The sequence below is a fragment of the Chrysochloris asiatica genome, unplaced genomic scaffold (genome assembly GCF_000296735.1).
Source record: "Chrysochloris asiatica unplaced genomic scaffold, ChrAsi1.0 scaffold00011, whole genome shotgun sequence".
Classification (NCBI taxonomy): domain Eukaryota; kingdom Metazoa; phylum Chordata; class Mammalia; order Afrosoricida; family Chrysochloridae; genus Chrysochloris; species Chrysochloris asiatica.
In genome coordinates this window covers 1,204,814-1,222,091 of record NW_006408529.1, presented here as the reverse complement: position 1 = coordinate 1,222,091, position 17,278 = coordinate 1,204,814, and the positions used below count along the sequence as shown (strand labels likewise).

The following is a 17,278-nucleotide window of genomic DNA, read 5'->3' as shown; positions in this document are numbered from 1 at the left end:
TCTCCAAAAGCTGTTGTTAAGTGTTGTCGAGTCAGTTTCAACTTTTAGTAATCCTATATAGGGATTCAAAGGAGCAGCTAAACCATTCTTAACAAATAATTGCTCCTCCTGTTGATAATGAGTTGTGAGGAGGGAAAATCATGCTTTTCTTAGAATTTGGTCCTGGTGTTTAACGATACAGTTAGTTCAATTTAAAAAATCCACTTCTCACTGCCATAGATAGCATCTAATTCTTGTTTTATTTGTTGTGTGCCATCAAGTTAGTCTGACTCCGAGCAACTCATAGTGTTTCCGAGGCTGTAAATCTGTATGGAAGTAGAAAGGCTATCTTTCACCCCTGAACACATATTCTTAGTGAAGGGAAGTAAAACTATTTTAATAGCTTAAAAGGCTAATTATCTTTCATATATTCTTGGAAATTTTTTATTCTTTAGAAAATTTTCTTTACCTGGAATTACTCATATGTTAATGTTATCTCAAAAACAATCTCATTTGACTTCTAAGAAGAACACTACTATATGAATGTCATATTATAGCCAAACTTTAGTATTTTTTCTGAATTTTTGAGGGCGCAGAAAGTTTTATTAACTTTCTATCTCCAAAGATTTTTTAATTTTACATTTTTAGATAGATACTATTCAGGAAAAAAGTGTAAACAGGACCCCAGTAATACTAGATGCTTTATTTGCCTTGTTTAGAATCTAGTTTTACCTGGGATAAGGCAGAGGTGCCTAATTCAAGTGTACACCTTAGCCAGGTATAGTAATTTGCCTGTGTTCTGGACAATGTAAAAGAAAGACTTACAGAGAATGATATATTTGACTTGTGGTGTTGGTAAAGAATAATAAATATATCATGTACTTCCAGGAGAATGAAGAATAAGTTTGGAAAAAGTACAGGCAGAGGCTCCTTAGAAGTGAGAATGGGCAGATTTGGCCCTGCTTATTTTGGACACATCATCAGGAAAGACCAATTCCTAGGAAATGACATCATGTGGAGGGTCAGTGAAAATGAGGAAATCCTCTGTAAAATGGACTACAATGATGGATTCAAACATACCAATGACTGTAAGGGTGGGGTTGTTTTATTGTTATTTGCTGTGGAGTCGGTTCCGACTCACAGCGACCCTGTACAGGGTTTCTGAGGCTGTAAATCTATATGGGAGCAGAATGCCTCATCTCTCTCCTGCGGAACAGCTGGTAATTTCGAACTGCTGACCTTGTGGTTTGCTGCCTGATTCATAACCACTACACTACCAAAGCTAGAACCATGCAATCTTTTCTTCTGTTATATGTAAATTTGCCATGGGATAAAATGACAACTAACAATAACAAAGTAGAGAATTACAATAGAAAACAACAAATAGTGGGGAGGGTGTCGGGTGAATGGACCCTCCTACATTTCTGGTGGGACTGTAAAATGGTTCAACCACTCTGGAGAACAGTATGGCACTTCCTCAGAAAATTGGAAATAAAAATACATTATGAACCAGCCATCCCTCCACTTGGTAGATAGCCACAAGAATTATGAGTCAGGACATAAGTAGATATATACACATTGATCTTCAATTTAGCACTAGTCACAATAGCAGAAGGATGGAGAAAGCCTACATGCCCAACAATGGGAGTGGGTAAATAAACTTTGGTACACACACACAATGGAATACTATGCAACGTTGAAGAATAACAATGAATTGCTGGAACACCTTATAACTTGGATGATCCATATAACATTATGCTGAGTGCAATGAGTCAATCACAAAGGAACAAATATTATATGAGACCATTATTGTAAAAGTTTAAGAAAATATTTATTTTTGTTGTTTTATTTTGTTTCTTTAAATAAGTTTTTTATTATGAACACTTTAAAATATTCATATAGAAAAATACTATTACTACCCCCATGCACCCATTACTAAGATTTAAAATTTAACATTATGCCTTGTTTCATAAAGTGCTGTGAAGGTTCTGATTCATAATGACTGTTTAGGTTTCAGAGGAGTGCCTGGTGGATTTGAACCACTGACCCTGCAGTTAGCAGTCTAGTGCTTAGCTTACAGTGCCATGCCAGGATTCCTTATTCATGCTAAAACAAACCTGAAAAAGTCATCCATGTCATTTTCAGAAAAAGATGCTCACAAATTTCTAGTTACTTCTTATTTCACTTGGACTAAATGCCAAATCCTTTATAATATCCTACAAAGCCTGTATGATCTACCACACACCATTTTCTCTTTCATTTACTCATCTTCAACTGGTTCTCAAACCTCAGTGGACATCTGCATCAACTGGAGGCTTCATTAAAACACATTGTTGGGCCCCTCCCTTGAGTTTCTGGTTCAGTTCGTCTGATGTTGTTGTTAAGTACCATAGAGTTGGTTCCAATTCATAGCGACCCTATGTACAAAAGAACGAAACACCACAGATCCTGCACCATCCTCATAATTGCTGCTATGCTTCAGTCAATTGTTGCTGTTATTGTGCCTGTCCATCTTGTTGAAGGTCTCCCTCCTTTCCACTGTCCCCACACTTTAAAAAAATGACACCCTTATCCAGACACTGGTTCCTCCTGATTGTGATGGTGGTAGTGTGCTGTGGAGTCGGTTCCAACTCATGGTGACCCTTCATAAGATTTCCAAGACTGTAAATCTTTACTGGAGCAGAATGCCTCATGTTTCTCTCATGGAACAGCTGGTAGTCTCTAACTGCTGACCTTGAGGTTAGCAGCCTGACATGTAGCCACTATGTTACCAGAGCTCCTTGTTCCTCCTGATAATATGTTCAAATCATGAGAGATGAAATCTGGCCATCTTGGCTTCTAAGGAGCATTCTAATTCTGGTTGTACTTCTTTCAACACAGATTTGTTTGTTCTTCTGGCAGTTTATGGTACCTTTGGTATTATTCTCCAACACCGTAATTCAAATGCATCAATGCTTCTTGGGTCTTCCTTATTCATTGTCCAACTTTCTTTTTATTTTTCCAGTTTTTATTGTGAATTGAGTGAAAGTTTACAGGGCAGAACATCAGTTTTACAAGAAAAGGTTTTTAGACTAAAAGAAACATTCTTTAATGGTTATGAGGGGTGTGAGAGAGAGATGAGTAACTCAATGGTTAGAGGGTAAACACATGTTAGCTCAGGTAATGGTGAGGGCAATAAACAAGAAGATGGAGGGTGGCAGAAGGATAAGGAAGTAGGTGAAGACACAGGGAGGTATGCATGGGATAAAGGGAATGGAGGTAAATAGTGATGTATAGTGACATATATGCAACCTTGGAACAACAATATTTTGTGCATTAATACATGGATTGAGACATAGATTTAATAAATAAGGGAGGAAGAGCGGGATATATATATATATATATATATATATGAAACAACAACATATATAAGTGCCATTGAGTCGGTTCTGACCCATAGCAACCCTGTACAGAGTTTCTGAAGAGCAGTTGGTGAGCTTGAACCACCGACCTTGCAATTCAAATGGCTTTGCAGCCTGGTGCATTAGGTGTTGTTATTAAGTGCTATTGAGTCAATTCTGGCTCATTGTGACCCTGTATAGGGTTTCCTAGGAGCAGTTGGTGAATTTGAACTGCAGACCTGTGGTTCAAACTAACTTTGCAGTCTAGCGCATTAACCCACAGCACCACAACAGGACTCTCTCCCTCCCTCTCTCTCTGTATATGTATATATATGTATGGTTATGAGGGGTGGGAGAGAGGTGAGTAATTCAAGGGTTAGAGGGTAGACACATGTTAGTTCAGGTAATGGTGAGGGCAATATACAATATACATATATACATATACAGAGAGAGGGAGGAAGAGAGTCCTCGTGTGGTGCGGTGGGTTAACATATATATGTTGTTAGTGCTGTAGAGTCCATTCCAACTCATAGCGACCCTGTATAGGGTTTCCAAGGAGTGACTGGTGAATTTGAACTGCCAACCTTGTGGTTCAAACCAACTTTGCAGTCCAGTGCATTAACCCACAGCACCATACCTAGTGGTTATGAGTTGGGCTGCTAATCTCAAGGTCAGCAATTTGAAACTACCAGCTGTTCCATGGGAAAAAGATGAAGCTATCTGTTCCTGTAAAGATTTACAGTCTCAGAAACCTTATTCGGGGACCCTATTCAGAAACCTTATTCAGGGTCTCTATGAGTCACAACCAACTCACAGGACACCAACACCACACACACGTATATATATCCCACAAATATATATATATCATTGATGGCATCAAGTGTGGTGGTGGTAGTGAGGTTGGCCCAGGATCAGACATTGTTTAGTTCTGCTGTACATGGGGTCGCTATGAGTTGGCTCCGACTGGATGGCACGTGACAACAACAATGAGTCACAACAAACTCACAGGACACCAACACCACACACACGTATATATATCCCACAAATATATGCAAGTGTGAAAGAGAAAAAAAGAAGAAACATTCTTTGAGGGGTGGGAGGGAAGGTACAGTAGGTCACTGGCTAGAGGGTAGACACATGTTAACTCTGGTGACAGAGAGGGCAATGTACAAGAAGAGGGAGGTTGTAAGAAGAATGATGATAGGTGAAGACAAGGTATCAATTGCTTAAGGGGTTAGAGGTAAATAGTAATATTTATACAACCTCGGAACAACAATGTTCTGTGGATAGATACATGAACAAAAATACATGCTGAATGGATATGGGAGGAAGAATCGAATTTTTATTTATAGATCCCACAGATATATAGAAGAGTTTGAAAGAAGATATTTTTACATGAGTATTTATCTTTCCAGCAAACACAACTATGAATGTGGTGGTGCATACACATTCAAGATGCTGAAAATTTCTTAGATATTATCAAACATTTTAAGGCAGTGAGTAGGTCAGGGGTCACCATGGTCAATTGGCATAACACAGTCCACAAAGACAATGTTCTATCTACATGCTGCTTTGGTGAGTAGCGTTTTGGATATGAAAAACTCATGAGTGGTCATCTAAGGTGCAGCTATCGGTACCTCCATGTGCAGAAGAAAGAAGAGCGATGGCAACTGAAGATGCTTGGAATCAATTGGTTCAACAGATGAATGGAACATCAGTCTCCATGACTCTGAGACCAGAATAACTAGACAATGCCCAGCTACCATTACCAACTGCTCTGAAAGGGATCACATTAGTAGGTCCAGGATAGAGTGGCAGAATATGTAGAACAAAAGTCAAATTTATTTAAAAGAAGATCTGGCTTACTGGTCAGAAAGAGTCTGGAGGAACCTGAGACTACAGCCCTTGACCATCCTTCAGGTCTGGCAAGGAACTTACCCCTCATGACTCAACTTTCAGCCAAGCAGTAGATAGGTATATAGAAGAAACAATGTATGCTTATTATGAATGATGGAACGGTCGATTAACGTTCAAAATCAAAGGCGACTGGGGACTTTGGACCCAGAAAGGTAAAGGGACTGTGGGCAGAAAACTGGGGGGAGGAGGGGAAAGTTTAGGGGGTGGGTTTCTGGGATATATACCCTTTGGGTGGTTGATGATGCATGGAGGGGATTGGAACCATGGCAGTGAGATGATATACAATGGAATGAATGTAAAACTAAAGTTCTCCCATGTAAACTATCATATAATTTACAATAAAACATTAAAAAAAAAATCAAAAGGCAAACATGTACCTAAGGAGCAAGTTGAGAAGGGATGGAAAGGTGAGAGGAATGAAAATACGAACCACAGGGAAGAAGTGGGCTAGCTGTTGTTCCATGGAGGGAATTGCAATCCTTCAGATGAAACAAATCATTTGTTGAATGTAAAATTGATGATCTTGTCTGTAAACCTTCATTCAATTTATAATCAAAATTTAATAATAATAATAATAATAAGAGTAAGTATTTACCCCTTAAGTCCTTAAGAAAGACTTTTAGAAACAAATCTTCTGAAGTGTAGTTGGGGAATAGATGTCGAGAAAAGAAATGTTGAGTAAACTTTCAAATAATAAGCTTCCTTGATCTCTAGTGTTCATATTCAATCTCCTGAAACAGCTAGTCACTTATGGGCTGATGACGGTAAATTCTCAAGGCTTACTGTGAGTAAAGTTATGAAGTTATAAAATAGTTTGCAATCTTCATTATGTAGTTAAAGAGTAAATGGAAGCTGCAGGAATTGTCAAAGTGAGAAAGCCCCAAGAGCTTGCTATGTTTTAATTATATTAACAGAAGCCAACATTACACAGGATGACACAGGACCTGGCAGTGTTTCCTTCCATGGTGCACAGGGTCACTATGAGTTTGAACCAACATCTTGGCACCTAACATCAACAACAACACTATAGACATACCTTAGGAAGCCCATTTACTTCATAAGGATCTTTGACAGAAGAAAACAATGGATTTTTCTAGGAACTATACCCATCATACAGTAACAGAACCCTTTCAGTCAGCATTCCAGCGGAATGCTTATTGTGGGAATAGAAGTTAGTATGATAAACTCTCTGTACTTTTATACATCAGTAAGTACTTTTCCACCTTCATACTGATTTGGGGACATATTGTAGTCAGTACTGCCTACATTAGGACAATAAGCCACTGAAGAGTACAATGAAGTGATTTTCCTAGGTTTATGGTCAGAAGAATATCACATACTATTTGAGATGTTTCAAAAAATATATGTGATAGAATGGTTCATGAGTCTAAGGCAAGAAATTTGGAAGACATGGCCAACTCACTAAGAGAGATATTTGTGCCCATTCCAAAGAAAGGTGATCCAACAGAATGCAGAAATTATTAAACAACATAATATCTCATGGAAGAAAAATTTTGTTTGGTTACAGCAATACATAGACATGTATTCAAATTCAAGCCAGATTCATAAGAGGACATGGGAGAAGAGCTCTCATTGCTGATATCAAACCAAACTTGGCTGAAAGCAGAGGATACCAGAAAGGTTTACCTGTGTTTTAATGACTATGTGTGAATCATACAACAAACTATGGATAACACTGTAAAGAATGGGAATTCTAGAACAATTGTGCTCATGTGGGACCAGTTCATAGACCAAGAAGCAGTTGTTGGAAGAGAGCAAAGGGATACTGTGTGTTTGGTTTATAATCAGGAAAGGTGTGCATCATGATTATATCTTTTAATCACACTTTTTCAATCTGAACTGGATTATATGAAGAAGAGTGTGGCTTTGGGATCTAAGGAAGACTCATTAACAACCTGTAATATGCAGATGACACAACCTTGTTTTCTGAAAACGAAGAGGACTTGAAGCATTAACTGATGAAGAGCAAAGACTAAAGCCTTCAGTTTGGATTATACCTCAACAGAAAACAAAAAGCCTCACAACTGGACTAATGAGCAACATCATGATAAAAGGAGAAAAGATAGAAGTTGTAGGGTTTCATTTTACTTCAATCCTTATTGCTCATGGAAGCAGCATGCAAGAAATCAAATTAAATAATTGCTTTTTATATTAATGCAAAATATATACAGAGGTCAAAGAATAATACAATGCCAGTTGAATCATCTCTATTTTTATTTTAGACAGAAATTAGGTTACTCCTTGATTGTCTTCATGAACTAAGGAGTTGTATAATCACCCTATTATAGTTACATTATTTTGCTTCATATTTGATAGAAATATTATTAGCCTTACCATTAAAATGAAGAAAATTATTAATATGTTATATGAATAGTTTAATTATATATTTTGAGGTATTTAAAGCACAAATAAGCATAAGCTTATTAAACTACTTTAAAAGGAAATTAAAAGAATGACAGCAGGATTTAACATGCCATTTTTAAGCAAGGAGATTTATTATCTACATGTCAATTAATAATCTTCCTCACCAAAGAAAATTTTGACTTACACATAGTAAGGAAAATATTTCTCTGATACAATTTATATTATCCATTGCATCTCTGAGTTGCACACATTCTAGTCTATGTTTTTATATTTTATTTACTTTTTATAAAATGGAATTTAAGACTTCAATATCTTTCTGAGTAGATAAAAATTATTAACATAAATATGATAAATAAATGCATAATATATTGTTTTCTACTCAAAAGACCTTATTCAAGGTAGTTTTAAAGATATTTTAAATGCATGAAGTTTAAATAAATAAAAATTTTAATAAAAGCAGAATTATTCTAGTTATATGAGCTCATTCTTTAGTCTGATTAAAAACACTTATATTATAGATTATGTAAAAATAATTTGAGTACTTTTCATGTTCTTAAACATTACTATTATAAATTTTAAAGTCAGAATTTTTGTCCAATTGAAATACTTATAATCACATATCAGGCTATTAGTAGATTTATATTTTTAATTAAATTTTGAATTATTTAAATTTATAGAATACATTCTGAATTTCAATTAATATCTTATTTACTTGAAGAAATGTATTTGAAACAAATGTCTGAGTTTTAAATAAAGTTAATGTAAATTTATTAGTTTTATTCCACATGTATTGAATAAATTAATCAAAACTAATATTCATATGTGTTGTTGTTTTTGTTTTGTGCTGCTGAGTTGGTTTCAACTCATAGCAACCTTGTATGGGGTTTTCGAGGCTTTAAATCTCCATGGGAGCGGAAAGCCCATCTTTCTCCCATTGAGTGGCTGGCAGGCTCAAATCATGGACTTTGGGGTTTGAAGTCCAGTGCTTATTGTATGGAGCCAACATGCTCTCTAATAACCATATATACCAAATGGCATTAAAATAGTCAGTTAATCCCTAGCACAAATTCTTATATCTATTATTTTGTGCTCTCAACTAAAAAAAAAAAATTAAGCTTATGTAACTTTTATAATTTTATAATTAAACACTTGAACTTCAGATGAAAACTTGGTTACTGAAAAAAATTAAAGTACATGACTATGTATCTATTATATTGATATTTATTATATTTATAAATGAAAGTTTTATTAAATATATAAAATTGTGGTTTATTACACATTTCATAGAGGACTATATGTTGTTGTTGTTAAATGCCATTGAGTCAGATCTAACTCATAACAACCTCGTTTAGGGTTTCCAAGGAGCAGCTGATGGGTCTGAACTGCCGACTTTGTGATTGGCAGTCCAGTGCCGATCCGCAGCACCACACCAGAAGTCCAGAGGACTATATAGGTGCTTGTAAACTTGAAGATCAACTGTGCACACCTCACATTTGCCTTACAAAAATTTGTGAAAATTCAGTCATTCAAATATTTATTAAGAACACATTGTATATCAAGTATTTTTCTAGAATTTGTAATGATTTATGTATATCAACATTTCAACAGTATCAGTATGTTGATACCTCTTTCGCTTTGTGAAACTTTTCCATATATATGTTCTTTTATGTTATTAATCCTTTGTAGCAAATACTTTTGACTTCTTTTCAAAGGTGGTCATTTTATTTTATTAATGAGACACCTATTTTCCTTTAAATTATATAAATATTTTATTTTTGAAAGTGAATGAATTAAATCAACTCTTGCTCACCATCTCTCTTCCCATCCCTGCAACATTCAGCAACCAAGATGAAAGTCACACTAACCCATGAGAATTCTTCTTTTAAAAAACAAGTTGTCATGGAGCAAAACATTCTATCAAAATGGGTTGAGTCGTATTCCAGTCCCTAAAGGTGAGAATGGATTCACCTTTGCCCACATCAAAGCATCATTCAATGAGATAGCTGATTTTCCATCTTCAAGGAAAAATACAGGGCCCTGCACACAAATTTGGGGAAAGAGAAGATGAGATTATAAATTTGAAATATAATTTCAAACTTCTAGAAACTGAATCACACTAATAAAACATCACTTGTGATATTTAGTCAATCTTAAATGGAAATTAAAACTACGAAAAAATCAGTTTTTTTGAACTATTACCAATTATGGCATCATTTTCAAACATCTTAGCATTATATCATTATGTCTTAATGTCTTTCAAAATAATTTTTTTCATAATCTGAATTTCTAAAATATAGTAGTGCTATCAGAAGATAAAAATAGGCATTTTTAATCTATTAATTGTTAAGTAGTAAATTTATAAGAGCTTATTTCCTACTTATAGACTTAAATATACTTCAATGTTTTCACAAATAGACTATATCAACATAACTGAATGAATTATTTAAGACAGAAAACTTTGTATCCACTCTCCAGATGATGAAAAAAGTGCTTTTCAGTGTGTGTATATATAGTCATCCAAATGATTTACTAACATGTTTGTAATCCAGCTACAGATCTGGATCTCGAATTCGGATCCTATTACTTTTCCTTGTGGGCTCAATTGGGGGTGGCTGGTTCTTCAAAACTGGGGTGGGACCTGCTGCACGCCTTGGGCTGGGTAGTAGGCGCCAGTGTAGGTTCCAAACTCTGTAGGCCTTGCACCCGGATAGTGCCCCTGGCTGCATGGGGTACAGCTGTGGCAGGACAACATATGTGGAACACCCCTGTCCACATATGTTGTAGGTTCCCCGGGAGGGTGGGTAGGAGATCTGGGAAGGGATTATTATTGCTTGGGGTCCAGCAGGGTAGACATGGGCAGCTGGCCAGGGTGGGAACGGGCTGGGCCACTCTGGAGGTTGTACTGCTGGGGGGTGGGGTGGGGCGGATAAGGGCTGGGGTGGGGTGGGGCGGAGAAGGGCTGGGCCCACCAGGCTAGGATAGAAGTAGTATGGGAGTACAGGGGATGGGGCTGGCGGGGGCCTGTGGGCTGTGGAGCTTTGTTCATTTCATTTGGTGCCACATCAGGGTTCCCTCAAATAAGAATAAGTCCACTGTGCGGCCTACAGGTTCTGGGCATCTGAAGGCCTTCAGTCTCCTTCAGTCCGCTAGTGGACAAGCCCCACAAAGCCTCTGCTTCTCCGCCGGCGCAGCTGGCTCAGAGGGCGGGACCTCGTTTGATTTCTTGACTGCTGCTCCCTTGAGTGTTGATTATGGATCCAAGCAAAATGAAGTTTTTGACAACTTCAATCTTTTCACCATTTATCATGATGTTATTCATTGGTCCAGTAGTGAATATTTTTGTTGCTCTACATTTAGGTGCAACCCATATTGAAGGTTGTGATCTTTGATCTTCTTCAGCTAGTATTTTAAGTCCTCTTGGCTTTCAGCATGCAGGGTTGTATCTCATCTGTGTATTGCAGGTTGTTGGTCTTCCTCCAATCTTAATACCACCATCTTCATATAATGCAATTTCTCGGATTATGTGCTCAGTATGCAGATTGAATAACTATGGTGAAAGTATAAAACAATAACACATCCTTTTCGTGATTTAAAACCATTCAATATTCCCTTGTTCTGTTCGAATGACTGTCTTTTGGGGTATACACAGTTTCTTCATGAGCATCATGAAATATTCTGGAATACCCATTCTTCACAATGTTATCCATAGCTTGTCATATTCCACATAGTTAAAAGTCCTTTCATGGTCAATAAAGGTAAACATCTTTGTGGTATTGTCTGCTGTCAGCCAAGATCCATCTGACATCAGCAATGATATGTCTAGTTTCATGTCCTCATCTGACTCCAGCTTGAACATATAGAAGTTCCTTGTCAATGTATTGTTGCTGCCATTTAAAATTATCTTCAGCCAAACATGACTTGCAGGAGATATTAATGCTATTGCCCTATAATTTATGCATTCCATTAGGTCACTTCTCTTTGGAATGGACACAAATAATGATCTCTTCCAGTCAGTTAGCCAAGTAGCTGTCTTCCACATTTTTTGGCATAGATGAGTGAGTGCCTCCAATGCTGTATCAGTTTGTTGAAAGATTTCAATTGCAGTCCATCAATTCCCACAACCTTGTTCTTTGCCAATGCCTTCAGTGAAGCCTGGACTTCTTCTTCAGTATCAATGGCTCTTGATCATATGCTACTTCTTGAAATGGTTGAACTTCAAACATTTATTTTTGGTACTGTGTATTCCTTCTATCTTTTGATGCTTTCTGTATTATTCAATATTTTGCTCATAAAATCCTTTAAATACGGCTTGAATTTTTTCTTTACTTCTTTCAGCTTGATAAAAGAAATGCTACATAAACAGCAGAGAATTACAATAAAGATATACCCTAAAAATTCACACTGGTTTTTGGTAATAATCATAAGTTATTGCATTTTTTGCTTCTATCTCTGATAAATAGATGGATAATAAACATGTATATAACTTTTTTTTCTTTTTTTAAAAATATTTTTGAGTGTTCTGAAGACTTAATTAGTATAGGTTGCACATCAGCCTGTACTCCAGGTTTACATTGTTGTTGTTGTTAAATGCTATCAAGTCAGTTCTGACTCATAGCAACCCTGTATGGGGTTTCCAAGGAATATCTGGTGGGTTTGAACTGACAGCCTTGTGGTTTGCAGTCCAATGCTTATTCTACAATCTGCACCAGGAGTCCAGGGTTTACATTAAAAGCAAACTATTTAATTTATTTTGAATAGTTTTGCCAGAAAACACCTTTTCTACTGGCTTGGCATGCCAGCATTAAAAATGTAAGTATTGAGCTCAGAAAGCTTTCTAATTAGGTCCTTACTCAGTAAAAAGAATGTTACTGGAAGGTGGTCCTCTCTTTTAGTCTCTGTAGTCTCATTTAGCATATCGTGGGGATTTAGCTTTGTGTCATTCATGGGCTTTCCTATAACTGGTCTTGGCCTTAAGATGACTAAGGCTTCTTTATTTCCTTGAGATAATGGCACTACTGGGTCTCACTGGGAGGGTTTGACATTATTTACCACCATTCATTTGACTGGACATTAAAGACAATTCTTTGGGAATTACCATTTCCAAGTGTGATCCCAATAATAGTTCATTGCTAAAAAGTTCAGTAACTCACAATGTAAACACTTACATAATATATCAACTAAGTATTACACAAATGTCAACTTGGATTACTCTGTTTATATTTATAAAATTCATGTTAAATTTAATCTACTGAGATAAAATAATTTAAACGTACATTGATTATTGCATTGTCTCCATTATTTAGCTGTAATATCCCTAAATATATGAACTATATGTATTTTAAAATGTATTTATTACCAAGTATATGTATTACATAAAATACTTCTATGATAATGCTCGTTACAATGACTATCTCTCTTAATTTATTTTAAGGAGGAAAAGGTCATTGTAGGTATCTATATTTATTTATTTTAGCCTTATTTTAAAATGCTATTTTTTAAAAATTAGTAAAATAAATAGAAATGATGAAATGTACAATTTATGCCTGATATTGGACTGTACCTGTATTTTTAATCCCGTAAGACAAGAAATGTGAATGTCAGAATGACTTGGAAGATTTGATCCAGTTACATAATCTGGTCCAGTAATTCCTTTGAGAGGTTCTTCTTTTATTCTCTTTAGTAAAGTTGAATATGCCATTCTTTGTGAATCAGTAGGGGATGTATATGGAGATTCTTCTGTTAATCTATGTTTTCAACAGATGTTAAAATTTCAATTTTTTAAAATCATAGAATTATTCACATTTACATTAGGAACAGTCCCTAATGATTATTTAGTGTCCCGGTTATGCTGTAGGATAAACAATGGACTGCTATCTGCAAGGTTGTCAGTTCAAACTCACCAACTACTCTGCAGGAGAAAGATAAGACTTTCATAATGTGTTGGAACCAGGCTTTGGTACTGCCTTCCTATAGCCAACAATGCACCAATATAACCATATTTATAGCCTTGGAAATTCTAATCAGGGTCACTATGAGTCAAAATTGACTCGTTGGCGATGGGTCTGGTTATGGATGAGAAGAGCCATGATGGCACAGTGGGTTTACCGATGAACTACTAACTGGTTCAAAGCCATTGGAGGACTACAATGTCTATTACTGTAAAGATTTACAATCTCAGAAACCCTATGGAGCAATTTACTCTGTCCTATAGGCTCTGTATAAGTCAGAATTAACTTGAAGTCAGTGAGATAATTTTCATGGATGAAGGCACGTAAATTTTAGACTTAATTTATAGTAAGACAAAGGGCTTCAGAAAGGAAGACAAATACTGTAAAAGGTTATAAGTATGCAGTGAAAAATGCCAAGATTGATTATTCTGTTAAAATTTATGAGACAGTGCACATAGTTAATAAGTTCATCTATATTATTATATAGCTTTTTTTTAATCCCAATTTTTATATCATATTTACTCACTGGTTGCTGGACTGTGTGCAAGATCTCCAGGCATCCAATTCCTCAGAAAGATGTTCAATTTTTAAAGGTACTGATACTTCCCGACGTTTTAATAACTGACTGAAACATGTGAAAAGTAACTTAACATTAGATATTAAAAATTAAGATATTGGGCAGGAAGTTGGCTTGAAGAATGTGCCCTTTGGACATTTAAATGAATACATATTTTTTTCTTTGTATATATGCATTAAATATTTTTGATTTGCTCATTTGTGAAAGATAAGATGTAAATGGTGAAACACAGGGAGGAAGTAGGATAAGTTTTGTTGCATGGAGGGGATTCTAATAATCAAGATGAAATGATGCATATGATTTGTTGAATGTAAAACTGATGATCTTGTTTGTAAACCTTCACTCAATTTACAACAAAATGTGAAAAGGAAAGAAGAAAGTTAGGGGGCACCCCACAGGATGAGAGAAAGTTTTTAAAATTATGTACCTGATAAGGGACTTGTGTCTAGCATGTATAAAGGACTCTTACAAATCAATAATAGATGAAAAACGCATTACAAAACAGACAAAGCAGAGATTACACAGTCTATAAGAGGAACCCTGCATTCATCTGTCAGTTTGTTGTGCCATGCTGGCTTGAACGTTGCTGTGATATATTGGAAGCTATGGCACTGGCATTTTAAATACAAGCAGGGTTACCCATTGTGGACAGGTGTCATCTAGCTTCCAGACTAAAACAGACTATGAAAAGGAGAGACAGACTACTTCCAAATATTTAGTTATTCACCTTATGAATAGTAATGGAACACTGTTAGCACAAGAATGTTGAACACTGAAACATGATGAAGAGCACCAGAATATTGTCACATACACTGCTAGAAAATGAGTCCCTCGGTTTGTACGACACTCAAAATATGACTGGGAAAGAGCTGACTTTGCAAAGAAAAGTGGATTGTGATGATGTGAAATGGAGTAGAGGTTTTGGGACCTTCATTTGCTGATGGGACACAATTTAAAATGAAGCAAAACAGTTGTAAAGATCCATTCATAATTAGAACATGGAATGTATGAAGTATGAATCTGTGAAAATTGGAAGTTGTCAAAAATGAAATGAAACATATAAACATCTATGTCCTAGAGTGACCTACTAATGAGCAGAAATAGATTGGTATTACTCACTTTGAATCTGACAATCACATGGTTTACTATGCCAAGAATGACAAACTGAAGAGGAATGGTGTCACATTCATTATCAAAAACATTTCAAAATCTATCTAGGAGCTCTGGTAGCCTAGTGGTTATGAATCGGGCTGTTATTCTCAGGGTTAGCAGTTCGAAACTACCAGATGTTCCGCAGGAGAAAGAGGAGGCTTTCTACTCCTGTAAAGATTTACAGCCTTGGAAACCCTGTACAGGGTCGCTATGAGTCGGAACCAACTCCACGCACATAACAACAACAACATCTTGAAGTACAGCATTGTCTATGATAGGATAATATCCCTACGGAAACCATATACAGGGCTTCTATGGGTCAGAACTGACTAGACAACACTTAACAACAACAAGAAAGACCAGTTAATTCAATTATTATTCAAAATTACATACCAACTACTAAGCCAGTGATGATGAAATTGAAGAATCCGACCAAATTCTTCAATCTGAAATTGCTCAAACATGCAATTGAAATGTATTGATAATTATCGGTGATTGGGGTGCAAAGGTTAGAAACAGAGAGGAAGGATCAGTAGTTGGAAAATATAACATTGGTGACAGAAATGATGGTGCAGTTTGCAGGAGAGAATTTTGCAAGACCACTGATTTACTCATAGCAAATATCTTTTTTAGAAAACATAAAAGATGACTATACACATGGACTACACCAGATAGAATACACAAAAATCAAACTGACTTCATCTGTGGAAATAGAGGGTTGAAAAGTTTCATATCATCAGCAAAAACAAGGCCAGGGGAAGACTGTAGAACAGATTATCAATTGTTCATATTCAAGTTCAGGCTGAAGCTGAAAAAAAATGAAAACAAGTTCATGAGAGCTAAAAAATATGACCTTGAACATGTCCCAACTGAATTTAGAGATCATCTCAAAAACAGATTTGATTAACTAGACACTGATCCTCAAAAACTGGAAGAGTTGTGGATGACATCAAGAACATTATTCAGGAAGAAAGGAAAAGGTCATTAAGAAAACAAGAAGGAAAAACACCAAAATGGGTGTCTGAAAAGACTCTGAAACTTGCTCTCCAGTATAGAGATGCTAAAGTAAATGAAGAAATGAGGAAGCAAAATACATGAACAGAAAATTTCAAAGGACAGCTTGAGAAGACAAAATCAAATATTATAATGAAATGTATGAAGTCCTAAAGTTAGAAAACCAAAAGGGAAGAACATGCTCAGTATCACTTATGCTGAAGGAACCGAAAAAAAAAAAACACACACAACACAACAAAAAACAACAACTCAAGGCTTGATTTGCAATATTGAATAATTCTATGGACAAAATACTGAATAATGCAGAAAGTATCAAAAGAAGATGGAAGAAATACACAGAGTAACTGTACCAAAAATAAATAGTGGAAGTTCAACCATTTCCAGAGTTAGCATAAGATCAAAAGCCGATTATACTGAAAGAAGCCCAAGATGTGCTGAAGGCATTGACAAAGAACAAGGATCCAAGAATTGAGAAAATATAAATTGAAACCTTTCATCAAACGGATGAGGCACTGGAGACATTTATCCATGCAAAAACATTTGGAAGACAGCTATCTGGCTAGTTGACTGGAAGAGATCCATACTTGTGCCCATTCCAAAAAGAGGTGACCCAATGGAATGCATAAATCATTGGACAATATTGCAAGACTTGGGAATTCCTGTGCCCATGGACACTGACCAAGCCATTAGGGGCTGGAAATGAGAGTGAAGTGGGAAACTGATCTGAAGTGAGGGGAGGTGTGCAAGAAAGCCTAAGCTTGCAGAGAGTTCCCATTTAAACTAGCTTGGATTGCTTGCTGATTAGAACTCCACCAGAGGAAGATAAAGAAGTTTGATACAGGAAGCAAGTGTAAATTGCTACCAGTTAATAAAATTGACCATTGTTTATGGATGTGTTGTTGTTGTTAGGTGCCATTGAGTTGGTA

At 36.1% G+C, this 17,278-nt stretch overlaps 1 protein-coding gene across 2 annotated transcripts in view; it reads right to left on the bottom strand.

Annotated features, from left to right (window-relative positions):
- Positions 1 to 9,578: 9,578 nt before the first annotated feature.
- WDR17 (WD repeat domain 17) overlaps positions 9,579 to 17,278 on the bottom strand; it is a 117,671-nt gene continuing 109,971 nt past the window's right edge. For both annotated transcript variants that reach the window (XM_006834410.1, XM_006834411.1), the window contains 3 exons: positions 14,136 to 14,234; positions 13,222 to 13,405; positions 9,579 to 9,698 (listed from right to left, as the gene is read on the bottom strand). In XM_006834410.1, the coding sequence (XP_006834473.1) occupies positions 9,579 to 9,698; positions 13,222 to 13,405; positions 14,136 to 14,234 (403 nt within the window). The remainder of the gene's footprint in view (positions 9,699 to 13,221; positions 13,406 to 14,135; positions 14,235 to 17,278) is intronic.